Raw genomic sequence first — 17,836 nt, forward strand, 5'->3', positions numbered from 1 at the left:
GGGACTGGAGGAGGCTGTCAATTTGATCAGGGCAACAATACAACTCAGGAAAATAAGTACCTTGGTTCTTACGTCATGCTGAACCATCATGCATTTGCTCTGGGTTTAGGAAGTTGTGTGAACCCAGCCTGTTGTGGCTTATTCAATTCATTATGGTTAGCACTATGTGTAAGCCAAGTCAATGTGGAAATGCATGAAGGTGGACTGAATACGATTCTTCACCCTGCAAGAGGAAGGGGAAAAAAAAGACACTGAGCTCGTGGCTCTTTGTATTTTCTGAAGTTTCATCGTGAAGGATGTTTGCCCTGAGATGTGGCGTTTTGCCAGAAAATTTCCTGATTAGCCAAGATGTGATGTAATGGACTCCATGACTAGATCAGCTGGCACAGGAAAAAGTCCTGGCATCCAGCCCTATTCAGAGATCTAATTTTAGAATTACTGTAGTTTGGAGTGCAAAACTCTCTCATTGCCAAGCATACTGTACCCTTCCTTGTGTCAGGCCTACTCTGAATGTCCTCCGGAGGTGCCCCCATCCCAAGATTCAGCTGTGCTGTTAATCTTTGTCCATCGTTTCCTGCCTTGTAGTTTCCTTTCCAGGGTTTCCTTTCGAGATTGGAAAGAGGAAAGATTGTTTTCCAGTTTTGGCTTTGGGTTGGCGGGATAGCTGAACTTTTCCCTGCAGGGATGCCCTCATCTTAATTTTTGCTGATAATTTCCTAGATGCAGGGATATTAATGGGGGCAAAATGACTGGATGCCCTGACCTTTTCCTGCAGAGCTTGCAAAGGCTATCCGAATAGTCAGAAAAACAGAGTGGCCACCTGGGGATTTTTAATTCATCCTCCTCCTGGAATAATGATTTCATTTTCTGGAGGCCAGGCAGGGAAGCTTGTCTCTCTAAGTTATCTGTTCCTTATTGCAAAATTTCCTGGGAGGGAAGTGTGCTTCCTTCCTTTCCTTCACTGTTGACTTTTTGGCTCTGCAGTTTTACCGTGCAGCCCTTTGACTGATAATATTTTAAAAGAGAGAAAGAGTGGGAGGCAGGGAGGAAGAGAGAGGGAGAAAGAAAAGCAAGCATTGCTAGAAAAGTTGCATTCTTCACAAATAGGAAGATGCTGAAGTAAAGAGGATTGGAATCTCTGGCTTTGGCAGAGCACATGTTGAGCATCCGCATCTAAAAAGGATGACTTTATCCTCTCTTTAGCTTAGGGGCTGGGTGTGTTAATGAAAGGGTGGCTTTCATTCTTAGCCTCTTAGTGATCCCAGCTCAGCAAAATAGAGGCTGAAAGATGTCAGTGCCAGCAGCTTCTCTAAAAGTACAAGCCTGAAAGCATAGTATAATAAATTGTGTTGATACAAAAGATAACCTTAGCTCATATAGGTGATTATTTGCCTATAACGAAGAGGCACTGATGTTCAAATCCCACAAAAAGATTTCCCTTGAAATTACATCTTTCAGTAGAGTTGGTCCATAGATTGGACTGCAAATTATCAAACGTGAAAAACTTAAGTCAGCAATGTACAAGTTGTCTTTGATATATGAATTAGAATTAGAATTTAGAATTAGAATTCTTTTATTGGCCAATTCTTTGATTGGACACACAAGGAATTTGTCTTGGTGCAAATGCTTTCAGTATACATAAAAGAAAAGATACATCCGTCAAGAGTCAAGAATCATAAGGTACAACACTTAATAATAGTCATAGGGTACAATGAGCAATCACATCATACTAGGAAACAATATAAATCATAAGGATACAAGCGACAAAGTTACAGTCATACAGTCACAAGTGGGAGGGAATGGGCGATAAGGAGTGATGAGAAGATTAATAGTAATGGTAGTGCAGACTTTGTAAACTTTGGTGTTTGTTGGTTCTTGACCATTACCTTAGTCTACTACTTGGTACTGATGATATGCAGTCATCATTTTGTATTTCGTTCAGCTAGCTGTTTGTTAAATTCCAACCCTTCCTTATAGAGATAAGATGGTTTTACAGAAGAAAATTCCTCTTTGCCCTTTTAAACAAATACACACATAAGAAGAGCTCTGCTAGAACAAGACCTACCAGAGAGTTCCACAGAGAATTGTTCAGTGTGAAATAAGGACAGGAAACAGATAACAGATAACAACAGATAATCAGAGTTGGAAGGGACCTTGTAGGTCCTCTAGTCCAACCCCCCCACCCAAGCAGGAGACCCTACACCATTTCTGACAAATGGCAGTCCTATCTTTTCTTGAAAATCTCAAGTGATGGCACTCCCACAACTTCTGAGGGCAAGGTGTTCCATTGGTTGATCAAGTTACTTCTCAACAAGTCACAGATATGGATATATGAGATATGAGATAAATTCCCTATCTCTGAAAGCTAGCATATTTGTAACCCTTCAGATGTTAAATGAACAGCAATAGTTTCCACATCCTAAGCCACTCTGACCATAAATGAAAGATTTCTGGTACATAACTTAAAAAAAATGTATACAGAAATCAAAAGCTTTCAAACCAGAAGGAGGTATCTGGTATCTCACATTCTTCTGGAAGAGACTTGATAACAAGTACTTGAACCTGTCTCTTTGCCTGAAATAGAAGCATTTGTGTAAATCACCTTGGTGTTCCTAGAGCTGTTAGGTCTACAGCTCTGAAAATGTTTAAATAGCATGGCCCGTGGCTCTGCTGCCTCAAATGTGCTGACTGTCATAATATGATTTAAAGGACATTTGTGATTTCCTGTATTTTGTGCCAATTAAGACATTATTACTGCCCATTCTCAATCATTAGACACTAAACAGGGTTGCCCAGAGTTGCATTAAACAATGAGATGAGTGAAATGTAAAATTAATAAATAGAGCTGTGTATCATAGAGAGTAGACTTTAGACTGAGATAAGGAATGGATGACATGTTTGAACTGTTAAAAGTTACAAATCTAAGCAAAGCTGGCTGAGGAATTCTGGGAGTTGAAGTCCACAAGTCTTAAAATGGCCAAGGTTGGAGACCCCTGTCCTAGACAACATAGTCAGTGAAAAGGGATATTTGGAGTTGTGACTCAAGAACATCTGAAGACTCACAGATTTCCCAGCTGTGTCCTGGATAGTTCGAGATATTTCCAGTGTTATGGATTTGTACAGGACTTTGTCTTTTCATTGTATTACATACAGTACAGATCTCACCTTTCTTCCCTCATGGAATAAAGAGTTTCAAGAGGCTCTTGTCTTACATAAAAGAAACAGCCAGAAACAGTCAATCCTGGGTCAAAAACCAATGTTGAGTTAATATGAACATTGTTGAAAGACATAGTCAAAGCAAGTATTCAAAACAAAAGGTTTCAGCATCCGAAGGTAGGTTCAAAATGTTAAACAGCAGGCATTGACAAATTTGATAGAAGTAGGATTAATCAAGTTATTTCATAGTTTTAATGATTGATGCAATCATGTTTTTAGTGCTTGAATTACTTCAAGCAAAGGTTGTTATCCTAGACGCTCCTGATTTTCACTGACCACAATTTATAATCCTTAAATTGAATTATGCTTTGTAACCTGTTTTGAAGCTATAACTTACAGTGGAAACATGGTGTTCTTCTGAACTGACTACTCTTCCCAATAACCTGCTGTTTCTTGAACCCTCCACTTTCTTCTGTTAAATGTGGGGAGGATGTCTTTGTTTTTGTATTGGATTCAAGAGTGTAGGATTGGGAATGGTAGAAGATGATTCTGCCAAAATATATCTACAGTAAGTAAACAAGCTCATATGTTTTATTTCCTGTATGCTGGGCATTAGTATGTAGACCATGAAGATTCTGAACTTTGCAAATCAGTGTTGTTCCTTTGTTTTCACTGAGTGGTGCAATCACATGCAGTATTCCCAGAATAATCATAATTAAAATATGAATAACACTGAAACCAAACTTGGAAATTACTCAGGTAAAAAGAGTTAATCCATCCTACCCCGAAGCCTAGAAGAATAGCCTCAGAAGGATGGAAGGCCGAGTCAACCTTGAGCTCTTCAGGATTGAACTCCAGACAGTGGACAGAGTTAGCCTTTAATACTGCATTCTAACCACTGTTGTTACTCCTGGTAGCACAGTGGTTAGAAAATTGGTCTGAAATATGTTTATCCGTTCTGATGGGGTTTTCCGTTGTGTAGGAGATGATGGACTTAGTAGAATAGTCTTGCAACAAAGGAACTGTTTGTCTCTATTTTCATGTTTATGACTTTATGACATATTGGCATTTTCTACCCGAAATTTCCCTCTGCCTCATTTATAAACTATTTGCATCCTTTCTCTTCATTTTGTAATGGCGTTAATGCCACAAAATAGAAACCCCCTTCACTGCAGGCGCCTTCGTTGCTCCATCCCCTACCCTGAAGATGGAGGCTTTGCTCAGAACAATGGTATCATTGACACAGTGGACCATAGCCAAAAATGTGCTGGAAGGGAAATACAGCCTTTAAAACATCTGTATGTTGTGGCTACAGGCCAGGCTCTAGCTCATTCTCTGGATCTGACTCTGCTCCTGAGATTTCTACTGTAATGAAAAGTGGTGCAAGCTGTCTACTTTCAGCAACATCTGTATGTTAGCAGAAGGATGCTAAGTCTGCAGAGTCAAGCTATATTCACACAGTGTATTCTTTCAGTGACAAAAGAATCCAAACTTCTGATTCTAATAATCCTAAACATGCAAACTTGGAAATTAAGTCCTACTGAATTTATTGAGCTTATTTGAGAACAAACTTGCCTGAGCCCAAACTTCATATAATTCGCAGTTATTTTATCCTCTATTTGTTCTTTCACCTAGTGCTTATTTTTTTCACATGTTTTTTTCCCCAGATGCATGTCCAGGTAAACAAAGTAGCTGAAGCAGCTAGAGATAAAGTCAGGCATTGCTGTATTCTATGATTGTCGCAGTTCAAAAAACAGTTCCAAATATATCATTCACTAGGAAAAGTTTCCTTTTCAAATCAGTGCAGCCAAAATGGTTGTCCCTTTTAAACAGTCCTCACAGCTGCAGTCCATGAAGGGGATCAGGGTCCTTTCCCCCTCCGTAGACCATGCCATTCATGTTTCTCCCTTATCCGCTGCTCCCTGCATGCCCTAGGATGAAGAGGGTCTTCCTCTGAATGTCCAGCCGGCCTATGCCCTTCCCCAGTTTCCTCCACAACCTCTGGAGCTATACTCCCACTCCTTGCCGGCTGCTCTTCCTCTCCCTCCGAGTCAGATTATACCAGGGCCATGACACACGGGTATTAGATTAATTAGTGGAGCAACCCTTCTTCTTTCAAGTACTATCTCATCATTCTGCAAAAAAGTTGTGGTTTTATGTCTTTTGTTGTGGCACTTACATGCAGAGAGACCCTCATGTACATTATCTCATTCGTTCAAAGGAAAGTCAGGATTCATAGGCAATAAATAAAAGCAGCAAAATACCTGAAGATGGGGGAGACTGTTAAATACAATCAATCAGTTGATAGATAGATGGATTGTGTGCCATCAAGTCATTATCAACCATATAGATGGATAATAGTCTGTCCCTAACCTGGTCTTTCAACCCTTCCAACCCTTCCAACCACTCATCACTCTAACATCAAATATCAAATTTAACTTGGTTATGGGTGGGGGGAAAAGGAAGTGGTTCATTGTGTTTCAGGAAAATACTGTAAACCATCACACCTAGACCACATTGATCTTAATTCCTCCAAACTCATTAGCCACGGATTCATACAATTTACCGTTAGAGACATTTTTGTGGTAAAATATCAAGGAAACGGATGACTTTGAATAAATAGGTACATCAGATTTTATCATGTTCTTCAGGGAAAAAAGACCACAGTACCCATCGTCATAGTGAAATAATTAGTCATTCATCTGTTGTCATTTCATGATTATCAATGAATAGTGAAACAACCAAAAATAGTTCCAGGGAGGTCTTTAGTGGACTTTTGTACATCCATGGTCAAGACTCATTGTTGAAGAGCAAAGTTTAAAGTTACTAAGGATGCTCGGATAAGTTACATGTATGAGAGTCAGTCACAATGAAGTTGGTAGATATGTTTGCATTGCTCATTTGTTTCCATTCTAGCTAAGAATTGTTAGTATTGTATTCATAGCACGAAGCTGAGAAAAGCTAACATAAGCTTTACACTACAGAATAATTGCTGGCTCTGTTGCTAGAGAATCATCTTGGTGTAGTGAGTAAAGGTGTTTTGTGTAGTGGTTTAGAAACTGGAATAGTATACATTCTGGTTCTTAGGCATGGAAGTTAGTTAGGTGAATGTAAGTCATCTCTCCCTCTCTTAGCCTTAAGGAGAGGCAGTGGTAAACTACTATAAAAAATGATGCTAAGAAAACTGTGTGGACTTGTCCATTTAATTGGTAGACTGGTTTAAAGGTACACACACACACACACACACACACACACACACACTGGCTTTGTTAGTATTAAACATTGGTTTGCATATCCCAGATTCTGCATCTTGGTGGACATTTATTTATTAAATGTATCTATCATCCAGCTCATAGTGACCCTGGATGGCTTCCAATTATCAATGAAAAGTCAGTAATAGCTGATGGGATGGGACAGGAAACAGACACTTTTTAAAGTATATGTTTAGTAATTAAATGAACATGTAGTGCAGCAAAATGCTTTTTTTCAAGGTCCATTCATTTTTTAATGTGTTCAGATTGTCTACAGGCTGTGAGCCAAATGACCTCAGAGGTAATGATAATCATGGATGGAGATAGAACAATAAGCAGTAAGTCCTTTGTATCATAAAAGTAAGAGTTTCCTGATAACCCCAAGTAGTTAGAAGTGATGCTGGAGAGAAAGGACAGTGAAGTAGCCAGGACACCTGAGAAGAAATACAAAGATGATGGGCAGAAAGTAGGGTGGCAGTGGCTCAGCGACAAAGTAGCTATGGTGACATGGAAGGTGGAGGATCTCCTTAATCCAGAAATACCATTTGAGCCTCGCACCTTTTTTCTTATTGCAACTGGTGCCAGTGCAGCTTCTCTCCAATTAATTTTTTCTATTGAATTCTAACATCCAGTAAGCAGATCCATGTTGTATAGCCCAACATTTTGGAATTACTTTTATGTAGAAATATTGTGGTATAATGTCCTCTGATAATTTCATTAGGGGACCAAATGTTGAGTGGAGCATCCTTCTACTATAGGATTTGGGGGAGTTATTTTCCCCCCTCTACTTTTATTAGATCTATTATATGTATTCTATAATTGGTAAAAGGATAGTACTATAGAAGTGGAAATGTGTTCTCCTAAATTATTTTTCAAAAGTAACTTTAGGAAAGAAAAAAAGATTGGCCTTTTTTTTAGTTGTTACATTGTCAGTAGTAAGACAAGAAGAGGCATTTAAGTAAGCATTAAACTGAACCCTTTTCAGATTTCAAAATATTGTACATAATGTTTTACTTTGGAGTTTCATATAAATGCCCCTGATAAAGGTACATTCCAATATAATGTACATGCTATTTCTGACAGGGATGGGATATTGACTAAACTCAACTTGTATAGATGGTATTACTGTCTAAAATGTAGGTTATCCTAAATTCTAGTTTTAGGATTTACAGAACCCTCAGTGAATCCTCTATTTGCAGAAAGCCAGGCATACTGAATAAAAATTCTTTCTCTGGGATTACATTTTAGTTTATTAGATATCTGGGCAAAAGGAAAATGGTAACAATATTAAAGTGGTTGTCTCTCATCTGGGAATAATCTTAGTCATCTTGATACCATCCCAAAATCTGTTTTGATTATTGTTAATGTTAAATTTGTGTTACTAGATATAAATCAGATGGTGTACTTTGGTTTGTTCATTGTAAATAATCCCAATATTTCCTGTTTCTTTTATAGTCTAAAGTATGGCATCATAGGCTAAAGAACAATAAAGGGAAATGAAGTGATAAAAAGACAATATAAGGAATATATAAACAATATAATCGTCCTGTATATATAGTGCCCTTAATAGCATTATACTTCTTGAGTTGCAATTCAGCCATCTTTATTTGTTTGAGTCCTGGGAGTTGGAAGAGAGCAAAGATACTTAAATAAGATTCAGTTATGGATATAAATATATAGGTATATATGGTGAACATAGCAAATCTGCATATACTTGAATAAGTAGCTATGTGGGTAATAGATAAGCAGGTTCTCAACCCTGAACAAATGCAGATCAGTGAGATTCAGACATAAAAATAAAACAAAAAACGAAAACAAATTAAAATAAATTTTAACTGCATTTAGCTTCAATGCTCTACAAAGCAATCTTGACTCAGCCATTCTAACATTCTACTAAATGTTAATGTCATTTTGCAGACAGGTAATGCAATTGGCAATGAATTTGATTGATTCTTGAAAATGCGTGCTGTTCTGACCATTGGTAGCATAGTATGTATAACTGAGCTTATTTTGCAGTTTTGTTTCTGGTGGTTTTGGTTATCCATAGTCTGAAGATGCAATGTGATGAAGTGACCTCTATTAACAGAAGCAGGGGAAAAGCAAAATTATATGTGTTAAGAATCTCACAATGAGAGTATAAAAGCTTCCATGACTCATCCCTTTACCTAAAGTCTTTCTAGAGCAGTGGTCACCAACTGGTGGGCCAGGGACCACTGGTGGTCCGTGAGAAAATTTTGGTGGTTCGCAGAGAAATGTCCCCCACCCAAAGCACTCTCCCCAAAGCAATCCAGGCTACATGGGAACACATGGCTGTACTGCCCACATGGCCTGCGGGAACACAAGGCTGCGCTGCCCACATGGCCCGCTCTATGGGAACACAAGGCTGCTCAGCCCACATGGCCCGCCCACATGGCTGGCCCCTACCCAAGCACAAACCTTACCTTGAGTAGAGCCACACGAGCTGGAACTGGAAGGTAAGACCAATGGCAGGGGAGGGAAATCTGCCCCGGGGTGGCTTGCTGACGTTGGTGGGACAGTCAGTCCCATATTCCAGAGCTGCAGTAGTTACAGGACTGGCCCTTTGGTCATCCCGGAGCAGCTCCTCCAGGCCATGGCAGTCCGGTGCACCTGGATGGAGGAGCAGCTGCTCCGGGTCCAGTCCTGTAACTACTGCAGCTCTGGAATATGGGACCGACTTTCCCACCAACATCAGCAAGCCACCATCAGTCAAAATTCATATTAGTGGTCCACGGGTTTTAAAATTATGAGTTTGGTGGTCCCTGAGGTCCAAAAGGTTGGCGACCCCTGTTCTAGAGCACATTTAGTGTGCAAAATAATTAAGTTTCTCGCATCTTTTCTATGAATTCATGAGGTGAAGAATCATCAGAGGCTGTTTAATGACATGAACAATCATATGTTTATAGAGTGATGAATGGTATGAAAGGAGTGGAGAAAGACATTTTTCTTTCCATCTCATATTGCATTATGCAGATTGTTGAAATGTCAGATTGGCCACGGGGAATCAGATGTCCAGCACAGTTTTAAGACTATTTTTCACCTGCTAAATTGGTTTTACTTCATCTTGCCATTTTTTCTTGTCACATAATGTTGACATTTATTAATCATTGTCACAACTTTAATCTAATTTTTTTTCATGAGTATATTTGACAACTTTTTCTAAGTGTTAGAATTGGTTATTGATGAAAGAGAATTTCAAGATTTCATGTACACGAATATTCAAATAATATTAATATTATTTTTCCTCTCCTACACCCTACATCCCATCCTTCTCTTTTTCTTCATTTTTGTTGGTAGGGATCTCTTTGCACCAGACTACACTGAAACTCATTATACCAAAACTGGAACAGCCCAAACCATCTGCTTGAACAAAACAGTGAGTATCAAATGTAATTTCATGAGACAAATTCATCAGAAAGCACAACCCTGGTTCCAACTTGGATAAGCTTTACACGGAACAAGTCTTGACTGCACCCTGAAAAAAATAATTTGGAGGCACAAAAAAGTTGGAGAAAAAATTATCAAGGGAGCAGTTTCAAATATACTCTGATTCAAAGCTGGAGAGGTAAACAAAGAAACATTCATTGGTCATTGCTAAGTATAATGATTTAATATGGAAGTAGCGATTGAATAAGGATCTGCTATGGGATTTATGATAGTGGCTGCTACAGTATTTTTTTATAAATTTACTGCCAAGAGTCATTTTGGAATAGTATAACATAGAAACTCCAACAATATATAAATTCCATTCAGATGAGACAGAATACTTGAAACAGCAAAAATAGAAATAAGTTCTATTCCTTTTCCAAACTGTGACTTTATTTTAAAAAGCAAAACTCTTGCAATCTATTATATCCCACATTAGCCATTTACCAGATATTGTTTCATATAATTTACTGAAATGTTAGGTGTAACTGTTCAGTGTAATAATGAACAGCACCATAGAGTGTTGTTACAACTGCAGTGATCCATGACTACATAGAATTAGCTTGCAATTTGGGTGTGGTCCTTGAAATTCCATACAAAATTGGAAATGAACTTCATTGGTGTCCTTAGTACAGTGCTGTCTTGCAGTGATATGCCGGCGGGCCACTGAACTACAAAACAACAAACAACAACATTGAACCAACCACTAGAGCTGTGCAACTTATATGTGAACTTATATGAAGCCATGTTATAATGTGCATTCTTTCTGATTGCCATGTGTTGCCTTTCCTCTTGCACTTCCTACTTGTGTATTATCTGTTTGTGCTCTTGCCCATGTCTGACACCTCCCCCATTCCTTGCTCCCTTCTGCAGAAGAGGACTCATATCATAAAACTGAAGAGATTGACTATAACCTTTTCTTGTGCCTCAATAGCAAAGTGTTCAAACGTGAAAATTCCAGATTCTAAATTTGTGTGTGATGTCTGTATCTTCTAAGCTATCCAGTCTAGAAGTGTTCATGAACTTAAAAATGGATATCATCCAGCAACTGATCTTTCAACTTCTGCCTTCTGCTAAGTGGGATCTGAAAGCTTGTTATCCTCTCAAGGCCTTTCTAAACTAACATGCCAGCTGGCTCTGGTCCAGCCGGACCTCTCTTCTGAATTAACTGACTGAAAAAATGTTGACTGGCTAGCAGCACTTCAGATATTGAATTAGGTGGTTTACAAATAAGTGTTCATAATAACAGCTTTCTTCTTCTCTTTACTGTAGTTTCCTAAAAGAGGCTGACTGTTCAAAATTGTAATGGCTGTTGGGTTGTGGATTTTTTGTTTGTTTGCTAGCTTTCATAGTGGGATTCTATGCAGTACAGCTTTATCATTTCACAATATGCTTGCGGTTTTTTATAAGAATAAAATTGTAAATACTAGCTACCCCAGAAGTCAGTAAAACTTTTTCAGCCAGAAAAGTTCCTATCTTCTCTCCAAAATTTTTGTTCAATAGAATAATAAATGCATGAATACATACAATTCTCTCTCTCTTACTTTTAAAGTAGAAATAGTTTTCCAAATTATTTCTCCTCCCCCTACAAAATACTGTCTCAAAATTTACAAATAAATGAGGGTTTCAAGGGTACAAAGGAAATATTTGTAACTCAGGATTGAAATAACTTAGTTGTCTGAACTTAGTTGTTCAACCAAGCTCAGAGAGTACCAAGAACCTCTCAAATGAGGGTATGCATTCAAAATATAATCCATTTTGTATGCATACCCTCATACTAATCCATAACATAATTTATGTTGTTGTCCAAACATTTTGCTAAGCCATTTGTGATTTAAGTATTATTTATTGAAAACTACAATTGGTTGGGTTTAATAAGACAAAATTAAGGCAAAACCAAGCTAATTATGTCATGGCTTAGACCAGTCTGGGAAACCCAGCCATTATGGACAATTCAGCTATAAGCTTTTTTTTTTTTTGATAGGAATGGGTAGTGGGAGAGATTGAAAAGAATTCCTATCTCTGGAGGGTTAAATAAGGCATGGTAGGATTACTTTTATGCCTTTTCATGCCTATTTTTCATTAACCCTGACTTGGATCCCTACCAAAAGAGTGGGGAAAGATAAAGAGTCTGCAGGATGAGATTTCTTGCTCATGACACTTCCTTTCACCCTCTCAGGATAATTGCTTTTACCATGGAAGAGTGAGGGCCATCCGTGAATCAAGTGTGGTGCTCAGCACATGCAGAGGTCTACGGTAGGTTTCCAGGTCTTTCATGCATTCTCTGTCTACAAAGTAACATTTGCACAATCTCATAATTCACAGTTAAATGTTAGAGTGATGACCAAAGGACTTTAAAAAAAAACTAGATAAATGAATGGCTAAATAGTGATGGACAGAAAAAGAGCTTTTCTTCTGTATGCAGCTCTGCTGCTAAACCAATAATTCTGAGGATGGTCTCAGAAGGATTCAGTAAGTTTTATTTGTATTGTTCCTTCCAAATACAAGATAGGGATGGGCAGGACTGCTGCTGCTGCTCCCTTTCCTTCTCCTTCTCCACCATCACTACCACCACCAACACTATGACCACACTGAGATGACCACACTTGGGGTGTGGGGGGAGAATATTGATACATGCATTTGTTTTAAGAAACTTGACTTTTTAAAAAGAATTATCCCACTACACCTATTTTATTACTTCTTTTAAAAATATATTTCTTCAGAGTTTTGCATCAAATTTCTGCAAACTAATTTTAAAAGGCTTCAAAGGTCATGAAAAAAAAGAAGCTAGAGGATAGCTTCACAAGTTAGAAGTTAGTTATCCTTGCTATAAAAACAAATGTTAATTTGTATTCAGGGATTCCATTTTCTGGGGATCAACAGTCTACCTGTTTGGCTTATTTGGAATAAAATAATTGACTGTCCATCTCAGAATTAGCCATCTTAACTGATAACAGGTCTGCAGAATTTGGGGTAAATGGGTTCTTTTTCCAATCTTCCCTGGAGACATCAGGGATGAAATCTGGAACTTCTGTATACAAAGCAAGTCTCTTCCAAAAACACCACAGATAGTCCCCAGTTCTAACAAATGTCAGAATCGTTTCATTTTCATTCATTCTTGCCTTTTTTAGCCTTATATTATTTATCTCAGAACAGTTTTCTGAATATTTATTTTGGTCTTAATATTTGTAGCAATCTTGCAAACATCTGATCCTTACTACAATATAGTATGAAGTTGTCACTTAGTAATGGGATTTTGTAAAATCCTTGGATAGCAATGAGCCTTTCCTGTTGATTAACATATGCTAATTCTACAGTGCACTTAAGAAATTAAACACATTGTTTTTATAAACAGGACTTGGTTTCCTTTTGGTCACTTCAGAGCCTATTGAAAGCTGGGCTTCTGTCCAGTTAGGAAATAGCTTTGGCCAATTTTTTAAAAATCCTCAATAGTTTCAAGCCAAACTTAATGTAAACAAATTGTCTGGGTGCAGAAACAAAATAAAGTCTTCCTTTTATGGCTGATACACAAGACCTGCACAAAATAGAAAGCATCATAGATGCAAGATGTGCCACTTTTATCCCTCCCTCCCTTTTCCGGTGTTTTGGGCCCTGGCTTCAAAATTTCCAACCAAAATTGTAGTTCGTTGTTAATTTTTTGATTGATTGTACAGCTGTTCCATATACTGGCCAGCATTATTTACATTATTGCAATATAAAAATAATTTGGGATTCCTGGTCAAAAAACAGAAAGTAAACTCCTGCATATGTTTTTAATCTTGTGGGGACAATAAAGCACAGCTAGGAAAGAGACTGACCACAGATAATTATTTCTTGCTTTGTAAACTGGTGTTCATTAAAAACTAATTTGAAACTCAGTACTTAGTTCTGAATTATAACATTATTTAATTAAAGCAGTTCTATATGTAAGAGTTTACCTGAAACTTAATGATATTAGTTTTTCTGAAGAAACCAGTAGGGTGTGAATACAGCAATGTTAACTAAAAGTCATTCCGCATGTATGAAAACATGCCAAACAATAGTGTTATCAGCAACTGACCACACTCTTATTTTAGTCATTCATTTCCATATCTGCTCACCTTACAAACATCTCTATGTGGCATAACGTAGATAACTATGAATGAATAACTATAAATTAAAAATATTCCATATTTTTTAAAAGCAATATTATTAAAAGACTAGAAGAATATTTACAGTCAGAAAAACATCTGACTAAAGAGAGAATTTGGTTTTTCAGAGGCTGATCTCCATAATAGTTTGCAATAGTTTTCAAAGACTTAAAAAGCCTTCCTTCCAGAAAAGACTGTTTAACTTGAAAAAACAGACACTATTACTTAATTTATTATTCCTTTGTTTCAGTGAAATTATATGGCTGCCCATCTCACAGCAGTGACTTTGAATAGCTAATAAAGTTAAAACTCAATTTAAAAAAAAACCCAGTAACAATAGCAGTAAATATACATAAACTGGTTAGCTTGGTTAGGCTATATTTTAAAGGCCTTTTGTTTTTATTATAAACTCCTCTATTTCCATTATTAATTTTACTTTAAGATGCTTTTGTTTACTTAGTTTTATTGTAATATATTTAATATTAGTCTCCTTATAGTCATTTAAGAAAGTGGAATGGTCTGTTTGGGTCTTAGAAATAGCCATGTCTTTTCTTAGTTAGATTCAAAATTTAAAATCTGAGATTTTATTAAAAGTCGTGGTTAGCTTTGAAAATCAAGAATAAAGTGGGCTTTAGCAACTTTCCAATATTATTAAATGTCACTCTTGTAAAAATCAACTCTGAACTACATCTTACTAAATTCTGTTGTTACTAAATTCTTTATTTTACTTTAGCTGATTTGCCTTCGCTGCCTTCTGATGGTTTGTTGAATTGTTTTTCAGTGGCCTTATAGTTATAAGCAACAACCTTAGTTACATCTTAGAACCTCTTCCTGATAGCCAGGAGCATCACTTCATCTACAGGTCTGAGCATCTCAAAGTTCCTCACGGAAGCTGTGGAAGTAAGCATTTAGAGTCAAAGGTGACAGATTGGCTTGCAGAGTTGACAGGCCGAACCGAACCCCGTTACCACAGGGTATGTCTCAGTTACTCCTCCTATCTTACAGGGTGTAGCAACATCAGAGTGGGAGTGGGAGGGGGTAAAGAAAAATAAGGTGGCGCATTTGTTAAACTTTCAAATTACTCTACATGCACTATTCCAACAATCATTTAATCACCAGCAGTTAGAAAATATAGGCTAGTTTATTATTCCAACGCTGACAGACGGAAAGCTGAAGCTGAGGAATAGCAGGTAGTCCTTGCTTACTGACCACTCGTTAAGTGAGCATTTGAAGTTGCAATGGTGCTGAACAAGTGATACTTAAAATGGTTCTCAAAATTCTGGCTGTCGCAGTGTCCCTGCAGTCACATGACTGCAAACTGGGTGCTTGCCAGCCATCTCACAATTAGGACAGTTGCAGTGCCCCACAGGCATGTGATTACCAATTATGACCTTCCCTGCCAGCTTCCCACCAGCAAAGTCAAAGGGGAAGCTGGCAGGGAAGGTTAGGCTCCTAACCACTCAGGTAAATCTGTCACCTCAAACTCAAAATTATTCATGCAACCACTGCTGTTGCAACAACCCATATGTCTTCCATCTGGTAGCACGCCTGAAATCACTTTCATGCACTTTTGCAACTATCACATACTTTCCCCCACTTGGGAGCAGCCACTGACACCCCCCTAACCCAACCGTTTCATTTCTTTGTTGGCAAACAATTGAGCAGAGAAGAACCAATTCACTTCTGATGTCCTTAAATATTTTCATTGCTTCATAAATTGCCATTTTCTTCCTGAAAACTCTAATAATGTCTGTGGTGGATGAGGTAATCACTCTGGCATTGTTTATTTATTTAAGAATGTATATTCTTAAATAAATAAATTTATTTATTTAAGAAGGCATATTTTAAATAATGGAAAAAAAATACACAAACCCAAGGATTTTTCTAAAGTAGAATTCAGTCAGTTCAGACAGCTAAAAATATTTTCTAGTGTTTATACTTGGGATCCTAAATAAATCATAATTTCAAACTTGTGATAAAGTAATAGGAGCTATTATTTATAGGAGAATTGTTCAGTGAGTATTTTGGGCAAAAGCATAATGTCTTGATAAGAAAATAAGAATGCAAGTAATTTGCAATTATATATCTGTGTATGTGTGGCAGATGACTGAGAATAGGACTTAAATGAAGGGTAGACGTGGTGAATCATCTATATAAAAACAGTTGCAATGTATAGTTTAAATGTATTTTGCATAAGATACACCATTGATACTTATGAGGAACAGTTGCTCAGACTGGTCATTATTTCTCTTAAAATGAAGTACAAAGATTCATTGTTTGACCAAAATAAACCCCAAACATGTATTTGTGTGTGTGTGTTTTTCTACCATAGGTGAAGAGGGATGATCAACAATCAGTGAAATATGTGGAGCTTCTATTAGTAGCTGATTATGCAGAAGTAAGAAAGTCACCTATTATGTCTGAACTCAGTGGTGGACTCAGGGCAGATAAGATACTAACTACGCATAACATGGACAAATGAATAATCCAAAGTGCCAGTTATGTTACCTTAAAAGTGGCTATGGGGACATCCTAGAATCAGTTTTGTGAGAAATAATTTTGATTGTACACTGTCCTGCCGAAGGTTAAGAGGCAGTTCTGCCATGTGCCCAGTCAGTCTCTAGAACAACAACTACAAGGATATGATTGTTTCAGAATAGCCTCCATTTAATTGTTGATCCTTAGCGTACTGAGGAGATCTGGGGATGAAACAGCTGAAAAAACACTGAGAATGCTGATGGCACAAAACAAGGAAAAATACAGTTCAGGTTCATGGCAATAAGAATGGTGCAACAGATTTATTGCGTCTGCGAAATTTTATCCATGGCATTGTTGAAGATGACCCGAGTTCTGTTCAATCTGGGCATAGGAGAAGATTTCCTAGAAGGCCACTGTGGCTGATGTGCAAAACACTTGCAGACAAAATGCCTCAGAGTCAGGTGACACCAATTCATTGAGTTAACCGAGATGAAAACTTATAATGTAATCTGGGATTCCTTGGAGCTTGTAGACTGTGCAGTAGTAGCAGGGTTCTCTGCCAATGAACTCTGCCAACTACACATTGGACCAAACTTTTTGATTGCTTTAGGTAACCAGTGGTAGTGGTGGAGGTAGATGGATTTAAGTAGTGGCGAGTGTTTCTTTAACAGCAGCTCTTACCTGTGTTTAATTGTTGAGTTCGTTCTTCATCTTCCACCACCAGTGGTCTAGACATCTCTTAATCAGTTTAATCTCTCTTCATTCTTTCATATACCATAAAGAACACCAAGATCCCCCAAGTCAGGAGACATCACTTGGGCACAATCTCTTCTAAACCTCACTTACCTTCCAATTCCAGATGGCGACTAGGGACTTGGCAGGACTGTGCAGCTGATCTCATAACCTCCTCTGAAACCCATTAGGGTAAATCAGTCATTGAGGCAGACCAATCTAACAGGTTTCCCCACTCCCCTGTGAAGAGGTATGGCTCAGGAGAAGATCATAGCTAAAAAACTGTGATCTGACAATGACAAAGGGACCAAAGAAAGGCTTATTAATCCCAGATCACAAAGGCACCACTCCTTCAAGAACACCAAATAGTGTGACCACTATTCCTAGCTGTGTCTTAGATGACTGGACAAGCCCAATAGAGATGTAAAAACATTCTGTGTGAATATGTCTGGAGTCTGTTTCTAATCAATTACTGGAACTAACTAGTATAATTCCCAATAGGACATTAGCTCATTCATGAATTTTTAATTTTAATTCCTTTTCCTCCTGCTTGGTTCTTTTCAAAGACGGGACTTCTGCTGACATCATATCTCTGCAGTAATTTGATTGTCTCACTGGCTATTTGCTTGACCATTTTTCCTATTT

General features: G+C 37.8%; 1 protein-coding gene across 1 annotated transcript in view; it reads left to right on the forward strand.

The window, feature by feature from the left end:
• The window catches only part of ADAM19 (ADAM metallopeptidase domain 19), a 63,934-nt gene that overhangs the window by 18,615 nt on the left and 27,483 nt on the right, over window positions 1-17,836 (forward strand). The window contains exons 4-7 of the mRNA XM_026696672.2: window positions 9,723-9,801; window positions 12,031-12,107; window positions 14,763-14,955; window positions 16,314-16,379. Coding sequence (XP_026552457.2) covers window positions 9,723-9,801; window positions 12,031-12,107; window positions 14,763-14,955; window positions 16,314-16,379 — 415 coding nt within the window. The remainder of the gene's footprint in view (window positions 1-9,722; window positions 9,802-12,030; window positions 12,108-14,762; window positions 14,956-16,313; window positions 16,380-17,836) is intronic.

Source organism: Pseudonaja textilis, chromosome 2, assembly GCF_049901715.1.
Source record: "Pseudonaja textilis isolate UNSWEBS1 chromosome 2, rPseTex1.2, whole genome shotgun sequence".
Taxonomy (NCBI): Eukaryota; Metazoa; Chordata; class Lepidosauria; order Squamata; family Elapidae; genus Pseudonaja; species Pseudonaja textilis.